At 43.7% G+C, this 23,570-nt stretch overlaps 1 protein-coding gene across 4 annotated transcripts in view; it reads right to left on the bottom strand.

Annotated features, from left to right (window-relative positions):
- The window catches only part of ST3GAL3 (ST3 beta-galactoside alpha-2,3-sialyltransferase 3), a 173,870-nt gene that overhangs the window by 79,314 nt on the left and 70,986 nt on the right, over positions 1–23,570 (bottom strand). For all 4 annotated transcript variants that reach the window (XM_045859365.1, XM_045859368.1, XM_045859367.1 and 1 more), the window contains one exon: positions 10,896–10,938. In XM_045859365.1, coding sequence (XP_045715321.1) covers positions 10,896–10,938 — 43 coding nt within the window. The remainder of the gene's footprint in view (positions 1–10,895; positions 10,939–23,570) is intronic.

The following is a 23,570-nucleotide window of genomic DNA, read 5'->3' as shown; positions in this document are numbered from 1 at the left end:
GTGGCACCAGGTCTAGGACTAGGACCAGGCCTGGACTAGGAGTCTGGACTTTCCGCTGGAGGCAACGAGGAGTCACTGAAGGATTTTTAAGCAGAGGAAATGACATGCCCAGAGCACAATGAGAAGGCCTGGACTGAGTGGTGATAGTGGGTATGGAGAAGAAGGAAAATTGTAAGAGATTTGGGAAGCAAAGTAATAGTAAATGGAGAATGTAACCACCATTATTTAGCAATAGCAGAGTTTTTGTTTTTCTTTTATTTTTGTACACTATTGTTAGTCGTCAAACAACTTAGTATGATATGAACATGGTATTATCCAGACTCACAGGGTAAGCAGCAGAAAGAATATTTAAATATAGAGCTTTCTAATTTCAAAGCCCTTGGTTGTTTGTTTTCATTGGTAGTTAACAGACTTTAATTTTTAGACATTTTATATTTATAGAGGCATTGAGATAGTTTAGAGTTCCCATATACTCCTTGACCCCCCCAGAGTTTCCCCTATTGTCAATATCTTGCATTAATGTGGTACATATGTGACAACTAATGAACCAATATTGATATATTATTAACTAAAGTTTACAGTTTACATTAAAATTCACTTTGTGTTGTAAGGTACAGTGGACTTTGACAAATGCAACAGTGCACCTAGTCACCATTTCCCCCGTCTTCCTTCCACCTGGCAGCCACGTATCCTTCCACGGCCTCCACACTCCACCATTGTGATATAATACTGTTTCCAGACATCATCTGTGATTCACCTCTCCATCCCTTCTCTCTTTCTCTCTGAACAGCCTCTGATCTCTTTCCTTTCTCCACAGTTTTTCCTTTCCCAGAACGTCACATAACTAAGAATATATACTATGTAGCATTTTCAGACTGGTTTCTTTCACTTAGCAATATATGCATTGAAGGTTCCTCCAGTCTTTTTATGGCTTGACAGTTCATTTCTTTCCTATTGTCTCAATGAACCACAGTTTGTTCACCCATTCACCAAATGAAAGACACCTTGATTACTTCCAATTTTTAAAGGTAATTAGACAAAAAGGCCTTTCTTACTGTACAAACTGAGCAATGTGCAGCATTTGTGCAACAGTTTTTGTATAGACATAACTTTTCAGCTCACTTGGGTAAACAGCTGGAAGAGTAATTGCTAAATCACGTGGTCAGTCTAACTTTAGCTTTAAAGATGCTGTGAAGCTGTCTTCCCAAGTGGCTGAGCCATACTGCATTTCCAGCAGCCACGAGGGAGCCCTCCCACTGCTCCACATCCTCATCAGCACTTGGTATTGTTGGTGTTTCGGACTTTAGCCATTCTAATTGGTATGTGGTGGTGTTCCATGTTTTAACTGAAACTTCCCAAATGACATATGACATGAGCATCTTTTATAAATTATTTATCTTCTATATATCTTCTTTAGTGAGGTGTCTATTAAGGTGTTAAACCTATTTTTTAATTGGCTTGACTGTTTTCTTATTGTTGAGTTCTGAGTTCTGAGTTCTTGGTGTATTTTGGATACAAGTCCTTTATTACACATGTGTTTTACAAGTATTTTGTTCCAGTATCTCTGACAAAACAAAAGTTTTACATTTTAATAAAGTCAAGGTATTCATTTTTTTTCTTTCATTATTGTAATTTTAGCTTTGAATCTAAAAACTCATTGACAAAACCCAAGGGCGCATAGATTTCCTCTTACTTTTACCTTCTATGCATTTTACACTTAGGTCTATTTAAGTTCCATTTCCAGTTAATTTTTGTAAAAGATCTAAGGTGAAAGGCTGTTTCTGCATATGGATGCCCAGTTGTTCCAGCACCACTTGTTGGAAAGACTATCCTTTCCTCCACCAGGTTGTCTTTGCTCCTTTGTCAACTATCACTTGACCACAGATAGTCCCTGACCTATGCCAGTTCGACTGAGGATTTTCTGGCTTTACAATGGTGCAAAAGCGATACACTTTCAGCGGAAACCATACTTCAGAGTTTGAATTTTTGATCTTGTCCCAGGCATCATGCAGCATGATGCTGGGCAGCACCAGCAAGTGCAGCTGCCAGCCAGCCAGGTGGTCGTCAGGGATCTTGTGTTCCGAGCACATCTAAGGCAGGCTAGGCTGAACGTCCATGTTCAGTAGGTTAGGTGTATCACATACGTTTTCGACATTAACTATTTTCAACTAACGATGGGTTTATCGAGACAAGACGTAAGCCCATCATGAGCTGAGAAGCACCTGCATATTTGCCTGTGTCTACTTCTGTGCTCTCTACGGCATCCCACTGGTGTGTCTGCCTGGTCTTTTAACGACACCGTGGGCGGAACACTTCGTTACCGTGGCGCTGCTGTGAGCCTAGAGCCAGGGAGTGTCAGTCCTTCAACTCCGCCCTTCACTGGGGTTACACGGGCTGCTTTGGGCCTTCTGCCTTTCTATATAAACTGTAAGTTTGTTGATATCCACAAAATAACTTGCAGGGATTTTAACTGAGATTATGTTGAATTTACAGATCAAGTTGGGAAGAGCTGATGTTTAAACAATATTGAGCCTTCTAATTCATGGACATGGAGTATCTCTCCATTTATCCAGTTTTTCTTGCATCTTTTTATCAGTTTTGTAATTTTCTCTATATATGTGAGTATGTTTTGTTAGATGTATACCTAAGTACTTCTTTGTGTTAATGTACATAATATTTTTAATTTCAAATTCCAATTGTCCACTTGCTGGGATATGGGACAGCAGCTGACTTTTGTAGATTAACTTTGTATCCTGCAACTTTATTACAATTGCCAATTACTTCCAGGAGTTTTTGCCAATTCTCGGGATTTCCTACCCACACAGGCATGTCATCTGTGAACAAAGACAGTTTTATTTCTTCCTTCCCAATCTCTATGCCTTTTCTTTTCTTACTAAATTAGTTAGAGCTTTCAGTAGAGTATTGACTAGGAGTACTGAAAGGGGACATTCTTGCCTTTTCCCAGTCTTAGGGGAAAAGCAACTAGTTTCTCATCATTACATGAGATGTAAGCTGTAGATTTTTTGTAGGTGTTCCTTATCAAATTAAGGTTTGTTAGTTTGCTGAGAGTTTTTTTCTAAAATACCATTGGAAGTGGACTGTATCAAACACTTATTCTGCTGATGGGATGGAACGCAGTAACTGACTTTCCAGTGTTGACCCAGCCGTGTGTACCTGGGATGAAGCCCACTTGGTTGTGGTGTCTGACTCCCTATGCTGTTGGACTCAGCACACTCACATTGTGTTGAGGATTTCTGTACTCTCCGCAGGACAGATACTGGTCTGTGTTGCTCCTTTAACTCTTTATCTGATTTTGGTTTTAAGGTAAGGCAGGCTTCACAGAGCAAGTTAGGAAGTGTTCCCTCTGTTTCTATTTTCTGGAAAAGATTGTAGAGAACTGCTGTCATCTTTCCCTCAAATGTTTGTTAGAATGCACCCGTGACACCATCTGCACCTGGTGTTCTCTGTGTTGGAAGGTCACTCATCAGGGAATCAATTTCTTTAACAGACGTAAGCCTATTTAGATTATCTATTTCTTCCCGTGTAAGTTTTGGTAGTTTGTGTCTTCCAAGGAATTGGCCCACTGCATCTAACTTATAAAATTTGTGGGCATAAAGTTGCTCATAATATTCTTTTACTATCCAAGGGATCAGTACTGAGGACTCCTTTTTCATTTCTGATATTAATCATTTGTATCATCTCTTTTTTCTTGGCTAGCCCAGCTAGAAGTTTTTCAACTTTATTTATATTTTCAAAGAATCGGTTTTTAGTTTTATTGGTTTTCTCTACTGATTTCTGCTCTTCACTTCTCTGACAGCCTCTCAGGTACTGTGCCCCTTTCCACGCCTGCTCTCCAGTCTACCTACCTTCTCGCAGCTGAAGTCATTTCCTAGAGGCCAAAGCATTGTTTCCCGCCTGCTTAAAACACTTCCATGGTATTTTCTGCCCTCAAGATAAAGTCCCACTTTCTTCCTGTTATCTCTACATCCCTGCAAAATTTGGTCCGCCCATTCCTCCAGACTCACCATGTTTTACCTTCGGACCTCTCGGAACGCTGGCAGCATAGAAAAGACAGATATTCAGTCTCTGCGCAGATACGTGTTTCCATTGTAGATAAGGAAGACACACTTTAGGCCAACTGAATGTATAGGAAACTCTTCAATTGATTCAGATTTAAAGAAAAAACTACAGAAAAGGCTTTAGTAATTTTTGGTAGCCAAAAATTAATATTAAATGGATTTTTTAAAATAGTGTTTTAGAGACCTAGAGATAACGAAAGCATGAAAAAATTACAGAAAAAAAAGCACATCCAAATATATATTTTTTCACTGTAAAGGAATATAAGGACAGTACAGGGAATGTAAACTCAAGAGGAAAAATGTACCCGCACTCCCACTATCATAACGACCACACCATTCTGCAGCAGTTACTACGCCGCCCTCAGCTATGATCAGAGCAACAGGCGTGAAAGCTCCACTCCCATGGCTCTCAACCCTGCCGCATTAAAACCACCTGGGGGAACTCGTAAACATTCAGGTACCTGAGCCTGATTTCTGACCATGAGGGCCTGGGCTGAGAAACACTGAATATAGACGTACATTTATGTATAGGCAGGGACCTTACCTCAAAGTTGAGTTTATTCTTGGTATCAGTCACCTTGGAAAGTGGAGAGTTCCTCAGACAGGAAATGGGGTCTTTTAGAACAATGGTGCCCGATTTAACTGCATATCAGACTCACCTGGGGAGCTTTAAAACCCTAGTGCCCAGGATCCTTCTCAACCCAATGACCACTATACTGAGAGCTCCAGGTGAGCTGTAGAGTGAGAATTTGGCTTTTGGGGTCCTGGTCACCCAGGTATCAAGATGTCTAGGAGGAAGTCCCTGAACAGTGGGTTGTGAAACAGGCTAGAAGTTATGAAGCAAAGAACCCAATCAAACCCTGCATGGCTGTGCTGTCCTGTTATGAACTCAGTATGGCCCGGGCTTGAGTGACCTACACAACAGACAGAACTCTGTTATTTTGCTTCTAGATTACTTCTTTGGTCCTTATACTCTCAGCGTTTTTTTAATATTAAATTTATTGGCATGACACTGGTTAATAAACTCTCAAGGTTTATTCCCCTATTGCTCTCTTTTAATCTTTACTGAAATATTTTTAGCTTTGCTTAGAGGAATCAAGAGAAAAAGTTTTTTTTGTTTGTTTGCTTTGTTGCTGTTTTTTCCCCTCTCTTTTTAAAGCATAAAGAGAACGTGTGCTCTCTGTAAATGTCATGGAGGCAGAAGTTCTTGAAGTGAGACACCCTCCAGGAGATGGTGACATTCAGGGTTAAAGACAGTCCTTGTCACTGCACTTCCCATTCCCCCCCAATCTTCCAATACTGATACTTGTGGGGCGGGGGTTTGTTTATTAAAGATGGCACTATTCTTCCTTATATCCTTTTCCTCTGTCCTTAATTGACTTCAAAAGCACTTATTGACCATTTACTATGCACCACAAACACTATACTAGGCACTGGGAATACATCTGTGAGCAGGACCTTCCTAGTCCCAGCCCTAACAAAGCTTGCAATGTGGTTGTTCAAACTCAGAATCAAACCAACAGTGTGAATTTGGAAAAAAACAGAAAGCTATGTTGAATAGTGCAATGAGTAAAGTTTGGAATCAGGCAGAGCGAGTTTAAATGCTGGCTAGATGACACAGAGTTCCATAAACACAGGTAAATTACTTCTATGGTTACTTTCTCATTTGTTAAAATGCATCTTTTTAAATTTTTTTTAAATTTATTTTTAGAGAGGGGGAAAGGAGGGAGAAAGACAGGGAGAGAAACATCAATGTGTGGTTGTATCTCAAACACCCCCTACTGGGGAATCTGGCCTGTAACCCAGGCATGTGCCCTAACTAGGAATCAAATAGGCAACCCTTTGGTTCACAGGCCTGTAACTAATCCACTGAGCCACACCAGCCAGGGCTAAAATGCATTTAAATACCATTTAGTTTATAGAGTTGTCCACCCATTCATTCACTCATTCATTCAACAAATATGTATTAAGCAATCACTAAGTGCTCAGCACTGTTTTTAGGAAATAGTAGTAAACAAAATAGACAACCCCCTGCCCTTCTTTTAGTAGGACACAGATAATCAACAAGTAAAACATAGATATGCAACAGTGATAAGGAATCCAGAGAAAAACAACGCAGTAAGGGGAACAAGGACTGCCAATGGAGGATGAGGTTATAATTCTAAGTGGGAAGGCAATGAAGACTTCGCTAAGAAGATGACATTTGAGCTAAGGTCTGAAAAGGTGAGGGAGTGAGCAATCTCTGTAGGTATTTGGAAAAGAGTGTCCCAAACAAAGGATAGCGCAAGTGCCAAGAGTCTGAGGGAGGAATAGGCCTGGAGGATAAGAGGCACCGCCAAGGAGCCCAGTATCAAACAAACAAGGAGAGAGTAGTAAGCAAACAGGGCTCTGGATCACGTAGGGCCTTGGCTGGGCAAGGCAAAAACTCTGGCTCTTACTCTAAGAGAAACGGGAGCCATTGGAGACTTATGATCATAAGAGTAACCAGATCTCCCCTGCATTTTAACAGGACCGCTTTGGCTGCGGTGTGGAAGCAGACCACGGGGGAGGCAGCATGAAAGCAGGGAGAGCAGTTAGGCTGCAATGATGAGGTAGGAGATGACAGTTGTCTGGAGAGAGGGATCACAGTGGAGGTAGAGACAAGTGGTTGGATCTGGAGATATTTAAGGTAAAGCCAACAGGGCTGATGATTAGTTTGGTGTCAAAGGTACAATACTAAGATTTTTGACCCAAACAACTAGAAGGATGCAATTGCCATTTACTGGGGTAGGGAAGATTCTGGGCGGCAGAGGGTCTGAATCAGGAGTTTGGTTCTGGACGTGTTTGGTGTGAGATGCCTAATACACATCCAAGTAAAGCAGGTAATTGGATAAATGAGTCTGGAGTGTGGGGAAAGAGAACTGGGCTTGAACTGCGCATTTGGGAGTCACCAGCATCTAAATGATACTTGCAGCCATGACACCGAATGAGGTACCTAAGTGGCTATTGTGAGGAATAAGGAACATAGAAAGCACCTAGTGTGGCATTAGGCATGCAACACATGCTCAGTAAACCCTTCCCCCTTGCAGCCACAGGGCACTTGGCAGGCTGTTCTGGAAACAGTAAACTATGCCTTAGGGTATGATTTGCACTGCCCCATGTATATAGTCCTTTCATAATTGGCTTGGTTTTCACAAGCCTTTTGGAACTAAAAGTTGTTGGTTTCAGCTTTCACATCTTTGTATCTCACATGCAATTTCTAGTGAAATTAGACTGAGCATTAATGTCCCCATGTTTGCAAATGCCCACACAGCAACTATCAAACACCCTACTGTCACATCAGACAAGAGATTACCTGGAGCATGAAGCACCTACCTACACCCAGGTGAAACAGATGAAACCTCCATTTAGTTAAATCAGCTCTGGAAACACACACCTGAGTGCCCACACAGCCTGAGTGCCCACCCCCAAGGGATTACAAGGTTAATTCTCAGGCAGCTTGCACTCCCACTGACCGGCCTCATACCATGTTCACTCCCTCAGTTACACCCTTGTCGGTTTTCTCATCCTCAGGTCACTCTGTGCCTCTTCCTGGCCCAATCTCCCACTTCTCTCCCGGCTGCACCACACTCTAATTGCCCACTGTGTCCTCTGAAGCTTTGTTCCTTCACATCCTCCGTTTCTTCAGTAAATGTTCCTTCTACCTCCTACATCCACAGAAACCTTGGTCTCCCTGAAAACACCACATTCTCTACTGCCCCGTGTGATGGAGCTGCTCTTTCTTCTATACTCGGCACACCTGAGGATCCCTTGTGTCCTCTTTGTCCTCCCTTTACGCTTCCCAGCCACCTTATTTCAAAACAAAACAAAAGCCTGCTCACTGCTCATGCTATCTAGAAATACTACCTCCTACCCTCCCTCGCTGTTCTCGTTACTCCTCCTCTAGTCACTAAAATTTTAGTTTACAAGGCATCCTTTCCAATCAAACTTAGAACGGCTGTCCATATGGCTTAGAATTTTCAGTATTATCCCCAATACAAAGTACATGGTGCTCAAGAAATATTTAGTAAATGAATGAGTGAAAAAATGAAATCTGGGGCATGGAGCAAGAGGTGAGCATTTGGGGGCTATATCCTTCCCAGTTTTCCAGACACCGATAAGGGTGTAGAGCACGCTGAATTTCATCCTCGGGAGACTACTATTACTCCCACTTTAAAACTGAGGCTTAGCAGGTAAATAACTCACTCAAGATTATAGCCAGTGAAATGTGGAACTGGGCTTTAAAAATTCATGTCTGACTTCACAGCCCATGTTTCTAAGCTCCAAAAACCGCTGCCTCTCCCCGCCCCCCAAACCAAACAACAGAGTTTGCAGTTAAAAGACAAGGTTTTGAATGGAAACAGTGCAGGCTTAGTTCTAGTTCATCCTTACACTGAGTCCTTTGGGGTTCCAGTTCCAACTCAATGTGGAGGGGATCAAAGATGGAAATACGAAATATAGTAGACCTGGAGGCTAGAATGAGAAGGTCTCACTTCATCAGTTTCAGGAGAGGAGTAGAAAAAGTAGGCAGAGGCAGTATTTAAAGAGGAATGGCTGAAAAATTTTCAGAACATGAATTCTTATACTTAAGAAGCTAAATGGATCCAATCAAAATAAATGAAAACAAATTCTTATATTTATATACTTATAATTTACAGAACCCTTTAATTTTCATAAAACCTTAGAAGCAGGTATTGTTATCTACATCTAAGGAAAAGCTGGGATTCCAAAATCTAAAACGAATTATCCAAGGTCCTTTAATTTTGAGCAGCAGGGGCAGAATTCAAGCCCAGCTTTCCTGATCCAAGTTCAACTCGTTTCCTACACGTCAGAAATAGAACACAGCACAGCAAAGAAAGACTTCCCTTGAAAACAGAATCCTTAATTTGGAAACTTCTCCCTGGAAGCACGTAAAAACCTTTCCCATGTATCTGTGCTTTCTTTTGCGGAGAGCATTGGACTGGAAAAGCCTTTGCAGTAAGAAAGGAAAAATTCTATCTTGTACATTAAATTGTGAGTTAAACCAAACGAGGCCAAGCCAGCTTCCTGGGCTCAAGACCAAGCCGACTCAACGGGTTCACAGAGCCAGCCTGGCACACAACAGAAAGCTACTCGACAGCCTCCTGAGAGCCACCCAACTGCCAGGGCAGGAGGGCGAGAGTGTCCTCCTAATCCTCCTCATTACGCTCTTGAAGACAGTTTAAATACTGTAGTTAACGTATGCTACATAACATGTCTTGTTCGTCAGCGTCATTCAACTCGGTAATACTCCACCTTCCCTTTGGGTGGCATTTCACTTGTATATAGCTTATACTTGATTTTTTTTTTTTGCCTAAAGCATTAAATTAGAATTTTCTAAAAGTGAAGCCTGTGGCCTTCTAGCATAATCAAGCCCCATTCCCCAGGATGTTAACACATAGCTGACATCGCTCTACTAGCTCGGTATGAAGAGCAGACCATTCTTCCCTCATGGCTGCCTCCATGATGTAGAAATCTGGGAGAATTACAACTCCTGAACTCACAGTATGAGGCAACAGAGCCAGGAAGCCAGATGCCCGGCACTTCAGTGGGAAAGCCAAAGAGCCCCAGATTTGATGTCTTGTATACACGTGCAGCCATCACCACCAGAAGCAGCAGCTGTGGTCAAGGCCTCACGCAAGAGAGGAAACGGACACCATCTGACCTTTCATGTCTGTCTCGTGCAGGACAGGGGTCCTGGGTATACACAGATGACTAACAACAGAACACAGCCACGGCCGGTTTTGCAGCCATTTATCACACATCGACCGTGTGAGGGGTCCTACACAGGGCATGAACACACAGAGTGGACGGAGCCTCATCTCAAGGCTTCCTGATCTAGGCACCCTCCTATCATCCATCCAGCCACCCTGTGGCCAGGTGGCAATGGTTACTGAGCCAGTAACAAACGTGCCAGGCATGTCTAGGTTCTAGGGAGACAGAGAAGGCAAGAACAAGGAAGGATTCTGGAAGGATTAAATACCATTACTTGAAAGCCAAGTAATCATTTCAACTAAATCCTTACCACAACACTGTGGGGCAGGTATATCGTTATCCTCACATTACAGAAGAACTGAGACCCAGAGTGGCTAAGTAGCTTGTCCCAAATCACAAGGAGGGTAAATGGCAATCTGGGATTTGAACAAAGCTTTGCCTGGCTGTGAGCCTGTGCTCTTAATAAATTAATACACATTACATGGTTAATTATAGAACAATGAGATAATTTTTGACAGGGGCAGAAAATTCACAGGAAGCCTAGAGGAAAACATATTTTTGTGTAAAAGGAGGAAGTCTTTGAATTTCCTAGTGGACAAGCAAGGAAAGGAAATTTCAGGCACAGATAATGAACATAATGCAAAAGTATTGGGAAGCAGAGGGTTCACCTGTGGGAGGGTAATGAGGGAAGACAGGGGCCTGATCACAGAAGGCTCTGCATGCCAAGCAGCAGAGCATCTCCGAGAGGCCACTGCCTCCAGCTGCAACTCAATCATCAACTATTCTGGAGCAGAAGCCCTTCCGGGGGCCTCCTGTCCCTCGAACTCCTTGGAGTGACTCCTTCTCTAATGAGCTGCTGTGCCAGCCAAGTCTAAGGCCTTATGTGTGCAGCCACAATGCCATCCTCTCCAGGCCCCTGCAGGCTGCTGACAGACTGAGGGCAGAGGCCGCAGGGAACCCCCGCCCCCAACCACAAGGGTGATGACAGCTGACTCTTCAAAGTTGGAAGCCAGCTCTTACAGACCTCTCTATCAGAGAGTCAAGACATTTTCTCATTCTACTCACAGTTTAGAGTCCAGCTTCAGGAGGAAGCCCAATCGATCATACTCTGAAAAAGAAAAGAAAGCAGAAAATGTCACTGAAGGCAACCCACTGCTGACACTAGCAGATTGCATTCCCCAGACCTGGACAATCGGGACAGACAACTGCCTCAAAGAATAGATCTAAATACATAAGCCACAACTGAACTTAAGTCACAAAACGTACTGGACGTCTGTTTTGTGAAGGACCAGGTTGATGCCAGGTATTTAGCAGGACATCTAGGCCAACCAGGCCTAGGCTGTTTTACAATTGCCTTCCTGCTTAGATGTGGTATTTGAAAATAAAATTAAGTAAACCATAAAATTGGACACCTGGAAAAGAGGGTGAGACATTATCTCTGCTTCCTCTAAGCTCTAAGCATAATTTTTTATCAATCAGCCACATCAACTGGGGGGTGAAGATGTGGCAGCCAAGGGGTCCCCAAATCCAGAGCAAGAATCCCCTACATGACAGTCACAAACAATGTATAGATCTGATTACATAGGGAATAGGAAATTTATAACAAAATCTAAAAACAAATTGATAAGACGTTTATACCAAATGATAAATAACAAATATTTTATGTTATTTATATCTTGTCCCCTTCTAAAAGGAAATTGAAATGGTTTTCTTAAAAAACTGTATAAAGTGCAAGATTTTGAAAAGAAGACATGTGGGGTCCAAAAGGTAAGTAAGCATGGAAAAAACAGTCAAACGCAGCCAGGAAGAGAACACCAAAAGCGGATGTCCTAAGGTCCTCTGCTTGCTGGAGGAGGATTGAAGATCTGTCCCCAGGACTACTCACAGTTGAAACTAAATGCAAAGCACTGATACAGTTTACAGTGTCTATAAATAATCCAGGAGAACGGTAGCTATTCCTGATACTAAGACTTGAGGGAAGTTTCCTCAGTGTCCCCAAAAATATTTGTAAAAAAAAAAAAGTGACAGGATGTATCATAAGGTTATTTCTTATAGCTCTGACCAATGACTGCTCTGTGTGTGTGTGTGTATGTTTGTGTGTGTGTGGTGTTCAGAATGGCTTCCCCATAACTCTGACCAATGACTGCAGTGTGTGTGTTCAGAACGGCTTCACCAAAATAAGGTGGTCTATGAGTGAACCTCTCGGCCAGCCTGACTGAATCTGAGGAGAAAACCGAATACGAAAACCAAACAGCCAAATGGAAAAGGCGAGACGGCAAAGCTTTTGAGGAACCTGGCCTCCAATAAGCAGTGAAAGAGCAAGAACGAGAAGTTACACATAGTGACAGGTACCCCCAGAGTCATTCTCGAGCCCAGTTAAGGCCAGACCTGTGTGCTTTTGTGGGCAGCTAAGCTGCGGTGAGAGAATAGTTTCTCTTCTTAAAACTGAAGATGCCAACCAGGACACCTAACTCGACAGCAGGCTTGCCTCCCAAGAGAACAAACACACTTTAGCAAGTGAAAGCCCTTCTTCAAAGTAATTCTGGTTTTGCTCTTACTCAAGTAAAAAGGTGAGAAGCTTTGCTTAATAATATCAGGAACTTATGAAAACCAGTAAGAAAAACAAAAAAAGGCTTCAGTTGAAAACATAAATGAAAAACAAAATTTGCAAAATGTTACTTTAGCAGCAGTCCGTGAAAAAGCAAATCTCATTAACTGGACAAACACCTGTTGCTTTTCCCCACAGGTGGCCATAACCTTTGGGCAACTATCCTGCTACTGCTCCTTAGACCTGGCTGCGCCCTCGTGGACGCCTTGGGTGCAGGAAGAATCCACAGTTCGGTCGATTCCTTCCAGAGAGGCCAGAAAGTGTTTTCTCCCTGCTGCCAACTCAAATGTCAGGGGCCAAGGAAGAACGCAGATAAATGAGGGAAGTGGGGGAAGGTAATACCCGCCCACAGAAGCTCACGCCATTTATTTTGGCTGCATTAAAAACAAGTTGTTTAAGTGTCTTTTTTAACCACATATTTTCTGTGTAGTAATCATTATTATAACTGTGGTTTATTTTCCAATGGCATCTAAAATTTTGTTTTACACATGCACGCACACGAATTGCAAATTGAACGTGCAGGAACACTTTATATTTCTAAAGAAATTATATCCCTTCCATGGTTCTCTTGGTCTGTTTTCTCTCTTTTGTTAGGACACCAGAATATCAGAAATATTCCACTTTATTCTTTACGAAAAGGCAGCCGTGTGGCTCAGCGACGACAGCGGACACGGGCCCGCAGGAAACGGCTCCACTGGGAGCTGCACGCCCTGTTGAAGGGCGGCCTCCAGCAGCCCCAGCTGGCAGCCAACTCTGCCAGGCAGCGACTCGGGCCAAGCAATGCCACATCTTCTGATTTTTCCAAAGCCAAGAACCTGGATCTCTTAAGGTAAAATCTTTGTAAGTACTGGCAATAGATGCAAGGAAAACTTTCAAGATCAGGAGGCTCGCACACTATGCCCGTGGGCGGATGCAGCTGGCGGGCTGACAACAGGTAAGCTCTGTCCTCGGCTGGCAGCTCACGCAGGCTGGGAGCATTTCTGTTTTGAGGCTGCGCACAGTAGATGGTCAGTAAATATCTGCTGACTGTCATCAGGATTATTTGGTCACGATATTCATAAAAACAAATCAAATTAGTCTACCCAAATGCTATACTATCGCTATTACATAAAGCTGGACACTCTAATTTTGGAACTGGTGACTCAATGTGACCATGAGATTTTTATTACCTCAGAGGTATCAATATATAATTCTCCGGACTTCCCACACTGAAAACAGTTTGAGGGGACAGAGGGAGACAAATGAAGGCGTCTGCCTATGCACCAGTGTGTCCACATGCTATACAGTGGCTGTACTAACTTAGACAAATAGGGCAATTTAATGGCTCACATAGCCAATGTGTGGGAAGGGCCAGGGTGCAGAGAAGGCTTCAGGGATGACTGAAAGTGACTGGGGTGCCATCGGGCCTTCCCCCACTAGCTTTACTCTCCCCCAACCAGCTTTCTTCCTGAGCTGGGAAATGTGGAGCCCGCAGCTTGCAGGCACACGTCTTCAGCTTTGCCACTGAGAACGGGACTCTAACCTCTCTGCTCCTAATGGCAAAACGTCCCAGGGCGGGTAGGAATGGTCCAGCTGACATCACCTCCTCACACCTGTTCAACTCAGTGATGGAGGAGACGGGGCTTATAAAAAAGTATGCTTCTGCATGACACACGTGATGAGAAGGGCATTTACCAGGAGAAAGGATGTGCTGCCCTGAACAAAGGCCTCTCGGGAACAGGAGGAAGGCTCTGGAAAACTAGAGTGAGCCGAATCTCCCAGGTATAACGGGTATAACCACAGTTAAACTGGTCCGTGGACTTTTTCCTCTCTCATCCCCATTCCACTGCCAGGCTTTTCTTCCCCGTCCAATCTCCTTTTCAAATGTTTCTCGGAATACCTTCAGAACCCCCATTCCAACCACCTGGCTTACCTCCCTCTATACCTACGGACAGACCTGAAGCCTGGTGCTGCCCAGCGCGACCTGGCTTTTCCCGCAGCTCTCCAAGAAGGCTGCTTTTTCTCTCAAATGCCAAGCACCTGTGGGCAGTGAGGTGGAGCACTCATGGTGGTATAGTTCACTGAGCTTCTTGGATCTGTGAGTTTACAGCTTAACCAAATTTGAATTTTGGGGGTGGTATTATTTCTTCGATTTTTCTGTCTTTTCCTTTCTTTTCTGGGCTCCCATTAGGTATGTATTAAGCTGCTTGAAGTCCCACCACTCCCTGTTGCTAATCCTTTTCCAGTAATTTTTCACTCTGAATTTCAATTTGGATAATTTCTACTGACATATCGTCCAGTTCACCACTTTTTCTTCTGCAGTGTCTAATATGCTGTTGATCCATTCAGTATATTTTTCATCTCACTTATGTTTTCATCGCTAGGATTTTTATATCTTTTATGTCTTAATGTTCTCATACTTCTGCCTTCTTGAAGATATGAAATGTGACTTAATGTCTTTGTCTACTAACTCTATCACTTGTGTTATCTTTAGGCCTGCTTCTATGGACTGGTTTTCTTTTCATTATGGGTTGTATTTTTATGCTTCTCTGAATTGCCTGGCTATTCTTGATTAGATGCCAGCCATGTGAATTTTACCTGGTTGCATGCAGGTTATTTGTGCATTCCCTAAGAATTTATGAAGTGCAATTAAATTACTTGGGAACAGTTTGATCCTTTCAAGGCTTGCTTTTAAGCTTTGTAAGGTTGGAGTTAGAGGCAAAAGTGAACTGTACTGTAGGACTAATTTTGCACCCAATTTTGCCCACAGTTAAGGCACTAATACCCTTCTGAGTTTGCTATGCGATGCCCCATGCACTGTGATGTTTTCCTCCACTTCCCGGCCGTGTGAGCTGTTGTGGAGATGGATCTGCTGTTGCTTCCCAGTGGTTCTTTCTCTGGCTTCCGGTTGCTTCTGCACATGGATGCATTGGCCAGCTGAGCCCGTGGGGACCTTCGACAGCTCTCCAGAGCTCTCTCTGTGTGCAGTGCTCTCCCCTCTGGTGTGCTGCCTCTGAGTTCTGGCTGCTTCAGTCTCTTAAATTCTCAACTCTTGTTTCCTCTTAAGACTCTCTTGGGTTCTGTCTGGGTTCTTCTTTCCCGTGCTGTAGTCTGGAAACTCTGTCCAGGCCGCAAGCATGGGTGATTACAGAGCTAACCTTATTTGTTTCCCATCTTTCAGAGATCGGTGTCCTGTGACACCTATCATTCAGTGTCTGAAAAAACTTTGTTCATGTATTTTATCTGTTTTTTAGTTGTTTCTCCTTCTTGCTTGATCTTCTTCCTTATCCAGTCTAGACTTCACTTTGTTCAACTATTCAATTTAGCTTTACTAAACTATTCAATGATCTTTTCATTGCACCCAAACTAAGTCTCTCATTCCTGCCCAACTCTCTCTCCTGAGCTCCAGACTTGCATGCCCAGCACCCCCACCCGACATGCCATGTCCTACAGACACCTAAAACGCAGGCCACCCCACAGAGTCATCTTCACCACCCTCACACACACAGAACCTGGTTCTTCCCCAGTATTCCCTACCTTACAAATGGTACCATTAGTCATCCAGCTGCCCAAGCTTGAAGCCTGAGAGGATTCCTTGACTCCTGCTTCTTTCTTAATTACCATGTCCTTTTAGTATCATCTCCTCAATGGATTTCAAATCTGCTTTTTTTCCATTTCTACTATTCTTCACCTCCTGCCTTGATGACAGTAACAGCTTCCTACCACCTCTGCCTGCCTCCTGTCTTGTCTTTTTTTAACCAATTCCCCATGGTGTAATCAGAGCTATCTTCTTATAGGGTAAAGATGGTTATGTCATAACTTTGCTTAAAGCCTTTGAATGGTCCCTATTGTTCTTAGAATGAATCCCAGACTCTTGATTTACAAGGTCCTTCATGATACGGTCTACAGCAATCATTCTGAATTTACTTTCTGAGCCTCTGCATTGCCCTTACCCTGCCCTGCCCTACTCTGTGCTCCCGCCAGACTGAACTATTCTCTTCTACTCCAAAGTCTCTTTACCCCCCTTCAGGCCTTTGTACATGATTTCCCCTCACCTAAGACATCACTCCCACCCCTTTCGCATTGGTTATCCCCACACATTGCTTCTAAATGACCCACAGTCACCTCAACACCCCAAATGCTGCAAATCAGACTTATCTTCACCCTGTCCCCAAGCCGTTTCTGATTTTGTTTTGCTTCATAATACCATCATCATCCAGCTCTCCAAGAAAGAATTTTTTGGTGTACCCTGTCTCATTTCTAAATACAGATCCTCCTCCCTATACCATGGTCACTGCTTTTGCTAGTTTTCACTGCTACTCAGAAAATGCAGGTACCTCTTAATGCCTCTAACCTGCCTTCCCAGCCACACCTCTGGCCACTCCTGTCCAGGAAGCCTTTATGCCTGACAGCCATTGCAGGCAGCATTCCTGTCATCCTGGAAACCCTCACTGCCCTTGCTGACTTGGCAAACACCCACTCATCCCCAAGATATATTACAGCTGTCACCAAAGCCAAATCCGATATTTCTGTAGTGCCACAAGCACCTTTGTGATTAGGACTCTGCCCACCTTTCTATTCCTACTTTGTACCATCTCCCCTGTCCTCCCTGTTTGGGCCATTCTGGCCTTGTTTCCATTCCTGGAATAAGCCACGAGCTCTCTCAACAGGACTTTTTCTGAGAAACTGATTTTTTTCTACCTGGAATGTGTTCTCACCTCTTTAGTTGGTTAATTCCTGCTCACTACACTCTAGTTAAAAAATATTCTTTTAGGAGAGCATTCCTTGTCCCTCCTTTTTAGACTGCCACCTCTCACACATTCCTTCAGCATGTCCTGACTTGCTCTCAGAGCCCTTAGGTTCAAGTTGGGAATCATACATTTGTCAGGTTATTTGACTAGTGTCTCTCCTCCATGGGACTAGCAGTTCTATTCAGGCGTCATCACTAATGCTGTGCTTGCCACGTGAAAACAATAGTGAATGAATGACACCTCTCTGATCTCAGCTGTCAGCCTAAGTGCCCCCTCCTCCATGCTTGTCACGAAACATACAGAACTTAATGCATTTCTGCCATTGGTTGCTCATGAGCCTGTACTCCACATCTGCTGTTTTTTTCCCTCATTTCAGAAATAAACCCCTTAAATTTCTTTCAAGGAACTGCTTTTCTATCATTGCTGGCAAGTGGTGAGACTGATCTGGGTTTTGCCAGTCCAACGCGTAGAGACTGAGCAAAGCTGGGTTGGCTAGACTCTTCCTTTCTTAAGCTAAGTGACACCGGGGAGAAAACAGTGGGCTGAAGAGACAGACGATGTGCCGGCCCCCAGGTTCCAGGCACTGCCCTTCGTGTCCTTTCTGTGGGCCTGCTGTGTGGCTCTTGATTCCGTAGGTACTCATGTCCTTCCAGTAAATTCCTTTTTCTGAGTTAGCCAGGGTCAGTTTCTGCTGCTCACAATTGAACAATCCTCACTACATATGTTATCTGTTTCTCTAGCACCTAATTAGGGACTGGCCTGGAGTGGGTGCCCATAACTGCCGAATAAATGGAAGAATATACAGAATAACCAAATGACCAAGGGAGCCTAATAAGTAGCTTCCTAATAATTAGTCCTGGGTTCTTGGCCTTCCTCCGCCCCTTACCACGAGGGGGCAATGTTAGCGGTGGCAGCCATGGTGGCAGTGGCAGCTGCCCCTCCTGGTCACTAGCCCGAGTACCCTGTGCTCCAGAGCTTCCCCTGCTCTGGCCCTTCCTGGCTCCCAGATCACTTCACAGTCACCTGCCTGTGGAGGGCCTGCCCGGCTCTCCTTAGGCACTCTTCCCTCATTTCGGTTTCTAGCTTTTACTTTGGGGCTCCCTTTTGAGGACTCCAAATTTTCCAAAATAATTCCTTCCTGTCATTTATAAAAGCCTACAATTAACCTTCTCCACCAAGACTTCCTGAGGCTCCTCAGTAACCGCTGACTGCCCCATCTCCAATGCAGGCAGGGGTCCCGGCTGACGAGCGCCCCACTCTCATTTATAAGCTGTTACTGAATATGCCTCATGGTCACAAACAGTTCCTCACAGCGTCCCCACCGAGCAGGGAACCAAACCTATAGGAAATGTAAACTAGAATAGAACGCGATCAGGAAGGCAGAACACGATGCTCTGTGAGTGCAGGTGCAGAGCTTCTGCCTCTTGGGTTTGGTCAAGGCTGCGGATCCCACAGCATCTCACGGTATATAAACGTGTCCTTCAAGTTGCCTGTGAATTCAGCTTATACAATGGAAATGCTATCTGAGTGTACCAACTCTCAGGGACAATTCACCGCTGGGGAGGCTCGCAGTCAAGCCTGGGTCTCCCTGGCAGTCCACTGATCCCAACTCTGTAATAAGAACAGAAGACTCTTGGACTCCCAAATGAGCCAGACACCTGAGGGTACGCTCATGTGCACATCGGCTCCCCAGCACCTGGGGACTCTCCTCCCAGGTGGCAAAGCAGCAAGCCTGCAGCTGCACAGTGAAGGAGAAATGTTTAGTCTGGTGGCTCAGGCTTCCTGCCTCGCCCAGGCTGGAAAGCCAGGCAGTACAAAACCCTCTGACGGAGGAGCACATGTGTGTCCTTTGCCTGGCTCCAGATGGGAAGTGGCCTCAATGATGCAAATTTCTGCTCTTCTCCTTCTGCACCTGCACCGAGTCAAACCTGTAAGTGCAGAGAGTGCTCTTTCAGACACCTAAAGTCTTTGAAATCAATCATTAACTCTTCCACTGCCATTTCAAAGGGATAAATTGGTGTTCTAAGTCATATAAACTCCTAGAAGATTCAGAAACTGGACATAAATTAAAGGAGGCCATAAACTCAAGTGTGTATGCACCTAACAATGAAACTTCCCTGTACATAAGCAGAATTGACAGAATTACAACAAGAAACACACAGTGGATCTCCTGTCATCACAGCAGAAACACATAGAGACTGAAAACTCAGGCTCACAACATCAGTGAGAGTTCAGATTTAAACAGAACAATTAATAAATTTGAACTAACTGATACACAGAGCACCTTACATCCAAAAAGTAAAGAATGCACATTCTTTTCAAGCATATATGGAACATTTATGAAAACTGACCACGTATTGAGGAATAAAAATTTATGAACATTGACATATGCTGGTTTTTATTCAACATTTACTATACTCTGTAAAACTCTGCATTTCATTTTGCTCATCATAATTCTACAATGTAGAGAAAATTGTAAATGTTTCCACAGTGCCCTATTCAGATAACCCTAAGTCCTCTCCTGATTATCACAGCCTTGTGCACGAAGGTTATCACTTTCTATCCACATGCTCACGTGTCAACAACCGGAAGCACCATACTGCTGTGAGACTCCATGCAAGCCTGAAAGGACACCTCCCTGCGAGTTCCCTGAGGTCCCCGTCCTACTCTAGGTCTACCTCCATGCCACTGAGACCCAAAGTGGAATTTCAGGGATTACAGGAGCACACTGTGAGCCAAATGTGCTACTGGCATTTTGGGTCTCAGGAGGTCCCCTTCCTTTTTTCATTCTAAAGAACCACCACAAATTCCAGTCAGCTGTCACGACGCTTTTGCACAGAGAGATGCTCATTAAATAACCACTGCTGTTGAGAGCAATGGGTATTTTATATGAAGATAAGTCTGAGGAACATTACTGAGGTACATAAAGTTTAGTATATGGATAAAATTACAGACTTCATTCTATCAGAAAACTGCAGTGCTTTATATTAGAACACACAAAAGGCAGGACAGGCCATTGGGCGGGAAAACTCCAACCACACAGGAGGAGAAGCCCTGCTGCCAGATCTTCCTGAAAGGGGTCTCTGGCCCCAGCCTCCAAGCTGTGATGAGTTACAAAGTGCAGAAGGCATAAGGGTAGATGAAATGAGGACCCATCTTAACCAAAACAGGGCCCTCATTTCTGAAGAAGTGGCACTGCACAGTCTTCAAAAAAAGTCAAGGGCTACACTGAACACGAGCAACACGCGTCACAGTTTGCATGGAGGAGGAAGTTGGTGACGACTACAGATGGGGAACTGCTGTTTATTGAGCATCTACTGTGTACTCATGCTGCCCTCAGCACCTTCATCTCCACTCTTAATTTAGACCTCACAACCCTATGAGGTAAGTATCAGTTCCTTTTTACAGATGAGGAAACAGAGGCTTAGGGATGAGCAAATAATGTGCCCAATATTCCCAATCAGTAAGTGGACTAGCTGGGATGTTGTTGATCCGGCCCAGTTCTGACTCTGAAACTTCATCATGTTATGCCACTGGCTCTCAGAGGAAAGCAAAAATGAGACCCTCATATTAGGAGAGCAGCTGCTGTGAGAGCAATGATCTACTATTTATCTCCCATCCCCCACCCGAGGGTGGTGTCAAAAGGCCCTAGCCGAGCCCACACATGAATTATGGGAGTCCACAGAGGCTGAGAGGGGCTGGCCAAAGTGCAAACAGCTCCCACATCATCTTGAGTCAGAGAAATAAATCATAATGTAGGATCAATTAATCAAAGACAAACCAAAATAGGAAAAGCAGTTTTATAAAATAAACAGACATAAATTCGCTGACCTGGACTAAATTAAGTGACCCAGTAAAATAACTTGGAGGTTCATAAACAGAAATCCAACCTCAAATGGATGTAGGTTGGCACGGGCGGGGCGAGGAGAGCGCCCCCTGTAACTGTCAGCCCTCCCTCTGCGCAGCACAGCCCCTCTGCAGTGTGGCGCTGCTGGGGGCCAGGGGACAGTGGAGCCTCCGGTGGTAAAGAGAAGCCCCATCCCAGTGAAGGCAACGCGGTCATGCACCAATTTCCCGTCTGCCCTGGGAAAACAGCAGACATCTAGAGCTGGGCATGCAGTGAGTCCAGTTTGATGCATGACATCAAGTGTGTCCACACCATGCCAGGGCGTCCTGCCGGAGGACTATGAGGAAAGCATGGCAAAAGAACAGCGGGGGCCAGAAATAGAAAAAAAAAACACAAAAACAGTTCACTCTGCAGTCTGTACCTTAAGCTTCATGGACCTCACCACCTAGTAGGTACATAAGTATAAATAACCACCAAGCAATTATTACATAAAACAGAAATGTGTCCCTCTCTCCAAAAATAATTTTGTGTTTCCCAGTTACAGGAGTAACACGTGCTTACCATACAAATCAAAATGTAAAAAACTTACAAAGAGTGAAATGAGAATATTTTAAACTCTGATCAAAAGTTAATTGCTACAAACATTTTCATGAGTATCTTCTCAGAAGTCTCTTTCCATAAATACATATGTGAATGTGCATATATAATTTTACTTACATACAGACTCAATATGTCAATATGTCTGTATTGTTCACTCAACAACATCCTCAACATCTTCTCTGTCGATGAAAATAAAACTGCATCAATATTTTCAGGGGCTGCATGGTATTTCACTAGATGGATGCACTGCTACTGATGCAATCCTTAAGTATCCATTAAGTGATGGACATTTTTGTTTCTATTTTTCAACTCTTCATTCAACAAATATTTACTGGGTATCTGCTATATGCCAAGTACTGTTCTCAGTGCTGGGGACACAATGATGAATGAGACAGGCAAGGTCTCTGGCCAAATGAAGCCTGCATTCTAGGGGGAAGACTGATGATCTGAAGGAAGGATGAGTGCTTACAAGGAATAAAGACATAACTTCCTAGAGAAGGACTAGGTGTCAAAAGAGTAGATGACTTTAGATAAAGTGGTCTGGGAAGGTCTTCCTGCAGAGGTGACATGTGAACAGAAACCGGTGACAGTCAGGCAAAGCAGGAGGAAGTCTAGGTAGAGGAAAACAGCGGGTACAAAGGCCCTGCGGCAGAAAGAGACCTGGCACATTTAGGGAACAGCAGGCGTGCCATTGTGGCTTTGGGTCAGTGAGGGGAAAGTGGACTAATGTGCAGAGATAAGTAGAGAGAAACTGGAGCAGGAGCCAGCAAGCAGGGCCTTGCATATCAGAGTCTGGATTCCCTTTAAGTGCACCATGAAGTCACTGGAAAGATTTCAGTGCAGACAAGATATGATCTGATTTATATTTCTAAAGATTACTCTGACTACAGTGGAGAATGGACTGCTGGGAGGCAACTAATGAGCACAGAAAGACCAGTTAGAATAAATGCTCACTTGTCTAAGGGAGAGAGGATGGTAACTTGGATAGCAGTGCTAGAAAGAAGTGGCTGGACAAGGACACACTGTAAAAGTGAAGCCCTGGCTGGTGTGGCTCGATGGGCTGAGTGCCACACCGGTCAGGCACAAATCGAAAGGCTGCCAGTTTGACTCCCCATCAGGGCACAGCCTGGGCTGCCCGCCAGGTCTTGGGTTGGGGGTGTGTGAGAGGCAACTGATCAATGCTTTACTCATACATCCATGTTTCTCTCCCTCTTTTTCTCTCTCCCTTCCCCTCTCTCTAAAGAAATAAAATCTTTTAAAAAACAGATTTTAAAAAGGGTGAAAAAGGGTGAGAAAGAGGAAGAATCAAGGAGATTCCTAGGTCACAGTTTCAACAGTTGGGTAAACAGGGAAGAAAAAGTGGGAGAGGAACAAGCATCAACATACAGATATACAGATCCTACACATTTCATTAGATTTATGCATAAGTATCTTGGTTTGGGGGATTCTGTAAATGATTTTTTTAAATTTTGATTTTCAATTGTTCATTGCTTGCATACAGAAATACAATTATTTTTTTGTGTTTTGGTCTTATATTCTGTCATTGTGCTAAACTCAGTTATTAGTTCTAGGAGGGTTGTTTTGTTTTTATTTTTTGTTTTTGTAGATCCCTTGGGATTTTCTACGTAGGCAATCATGTCATCTATGAGGAGGCTTAATTTTATTTCTTCCTTCCCAATCCATATACTTTTATTTCTTTTTCTTGCCTTATTGCACTGGCAAGGACTTTCAGCAGTAGCTCCTGATCTTAGGGGTGGGCAGTCTTTTACCATCAAGTATGATGTTTGCTATAGGCTTTTTGTAGATGCTCCATATCAGGTTGCAGAAGTTCACACCTAAGCTTGCTGAGAGGTTTTTTGTTGTTATTGTTGTTGTTTTTTATCATGAGTAAATGTTGAATTTTGGCAGATGCTTTTTCTTCATCAATTGACATGACCATTAGTTTTTCTTTTGAC

This window comes from Phyllostomus hastatus, unplaced genomic scaffold (assembly GCF_019186645.2).
Source record: "Phyllostomus hastatus isolate PE091 unplaced genomic scaffold, TTU_PhHast_1.1 phas_scaffold_182, whole genome shotgun sequence".
In the NCBI taxonomy this organism is placed as follows: Eukaryota; Metazoa; Chordata; class Mammalia; order Chiroptera; family Phyllostomidae; genus Phyllostomus; species Phyllostomus hastatus.
The sequence above is the reverse complement of the archived record's forward strand: the minus strand, read 5'-3'. Positions and strand labels throughout refer to the sequence as shown.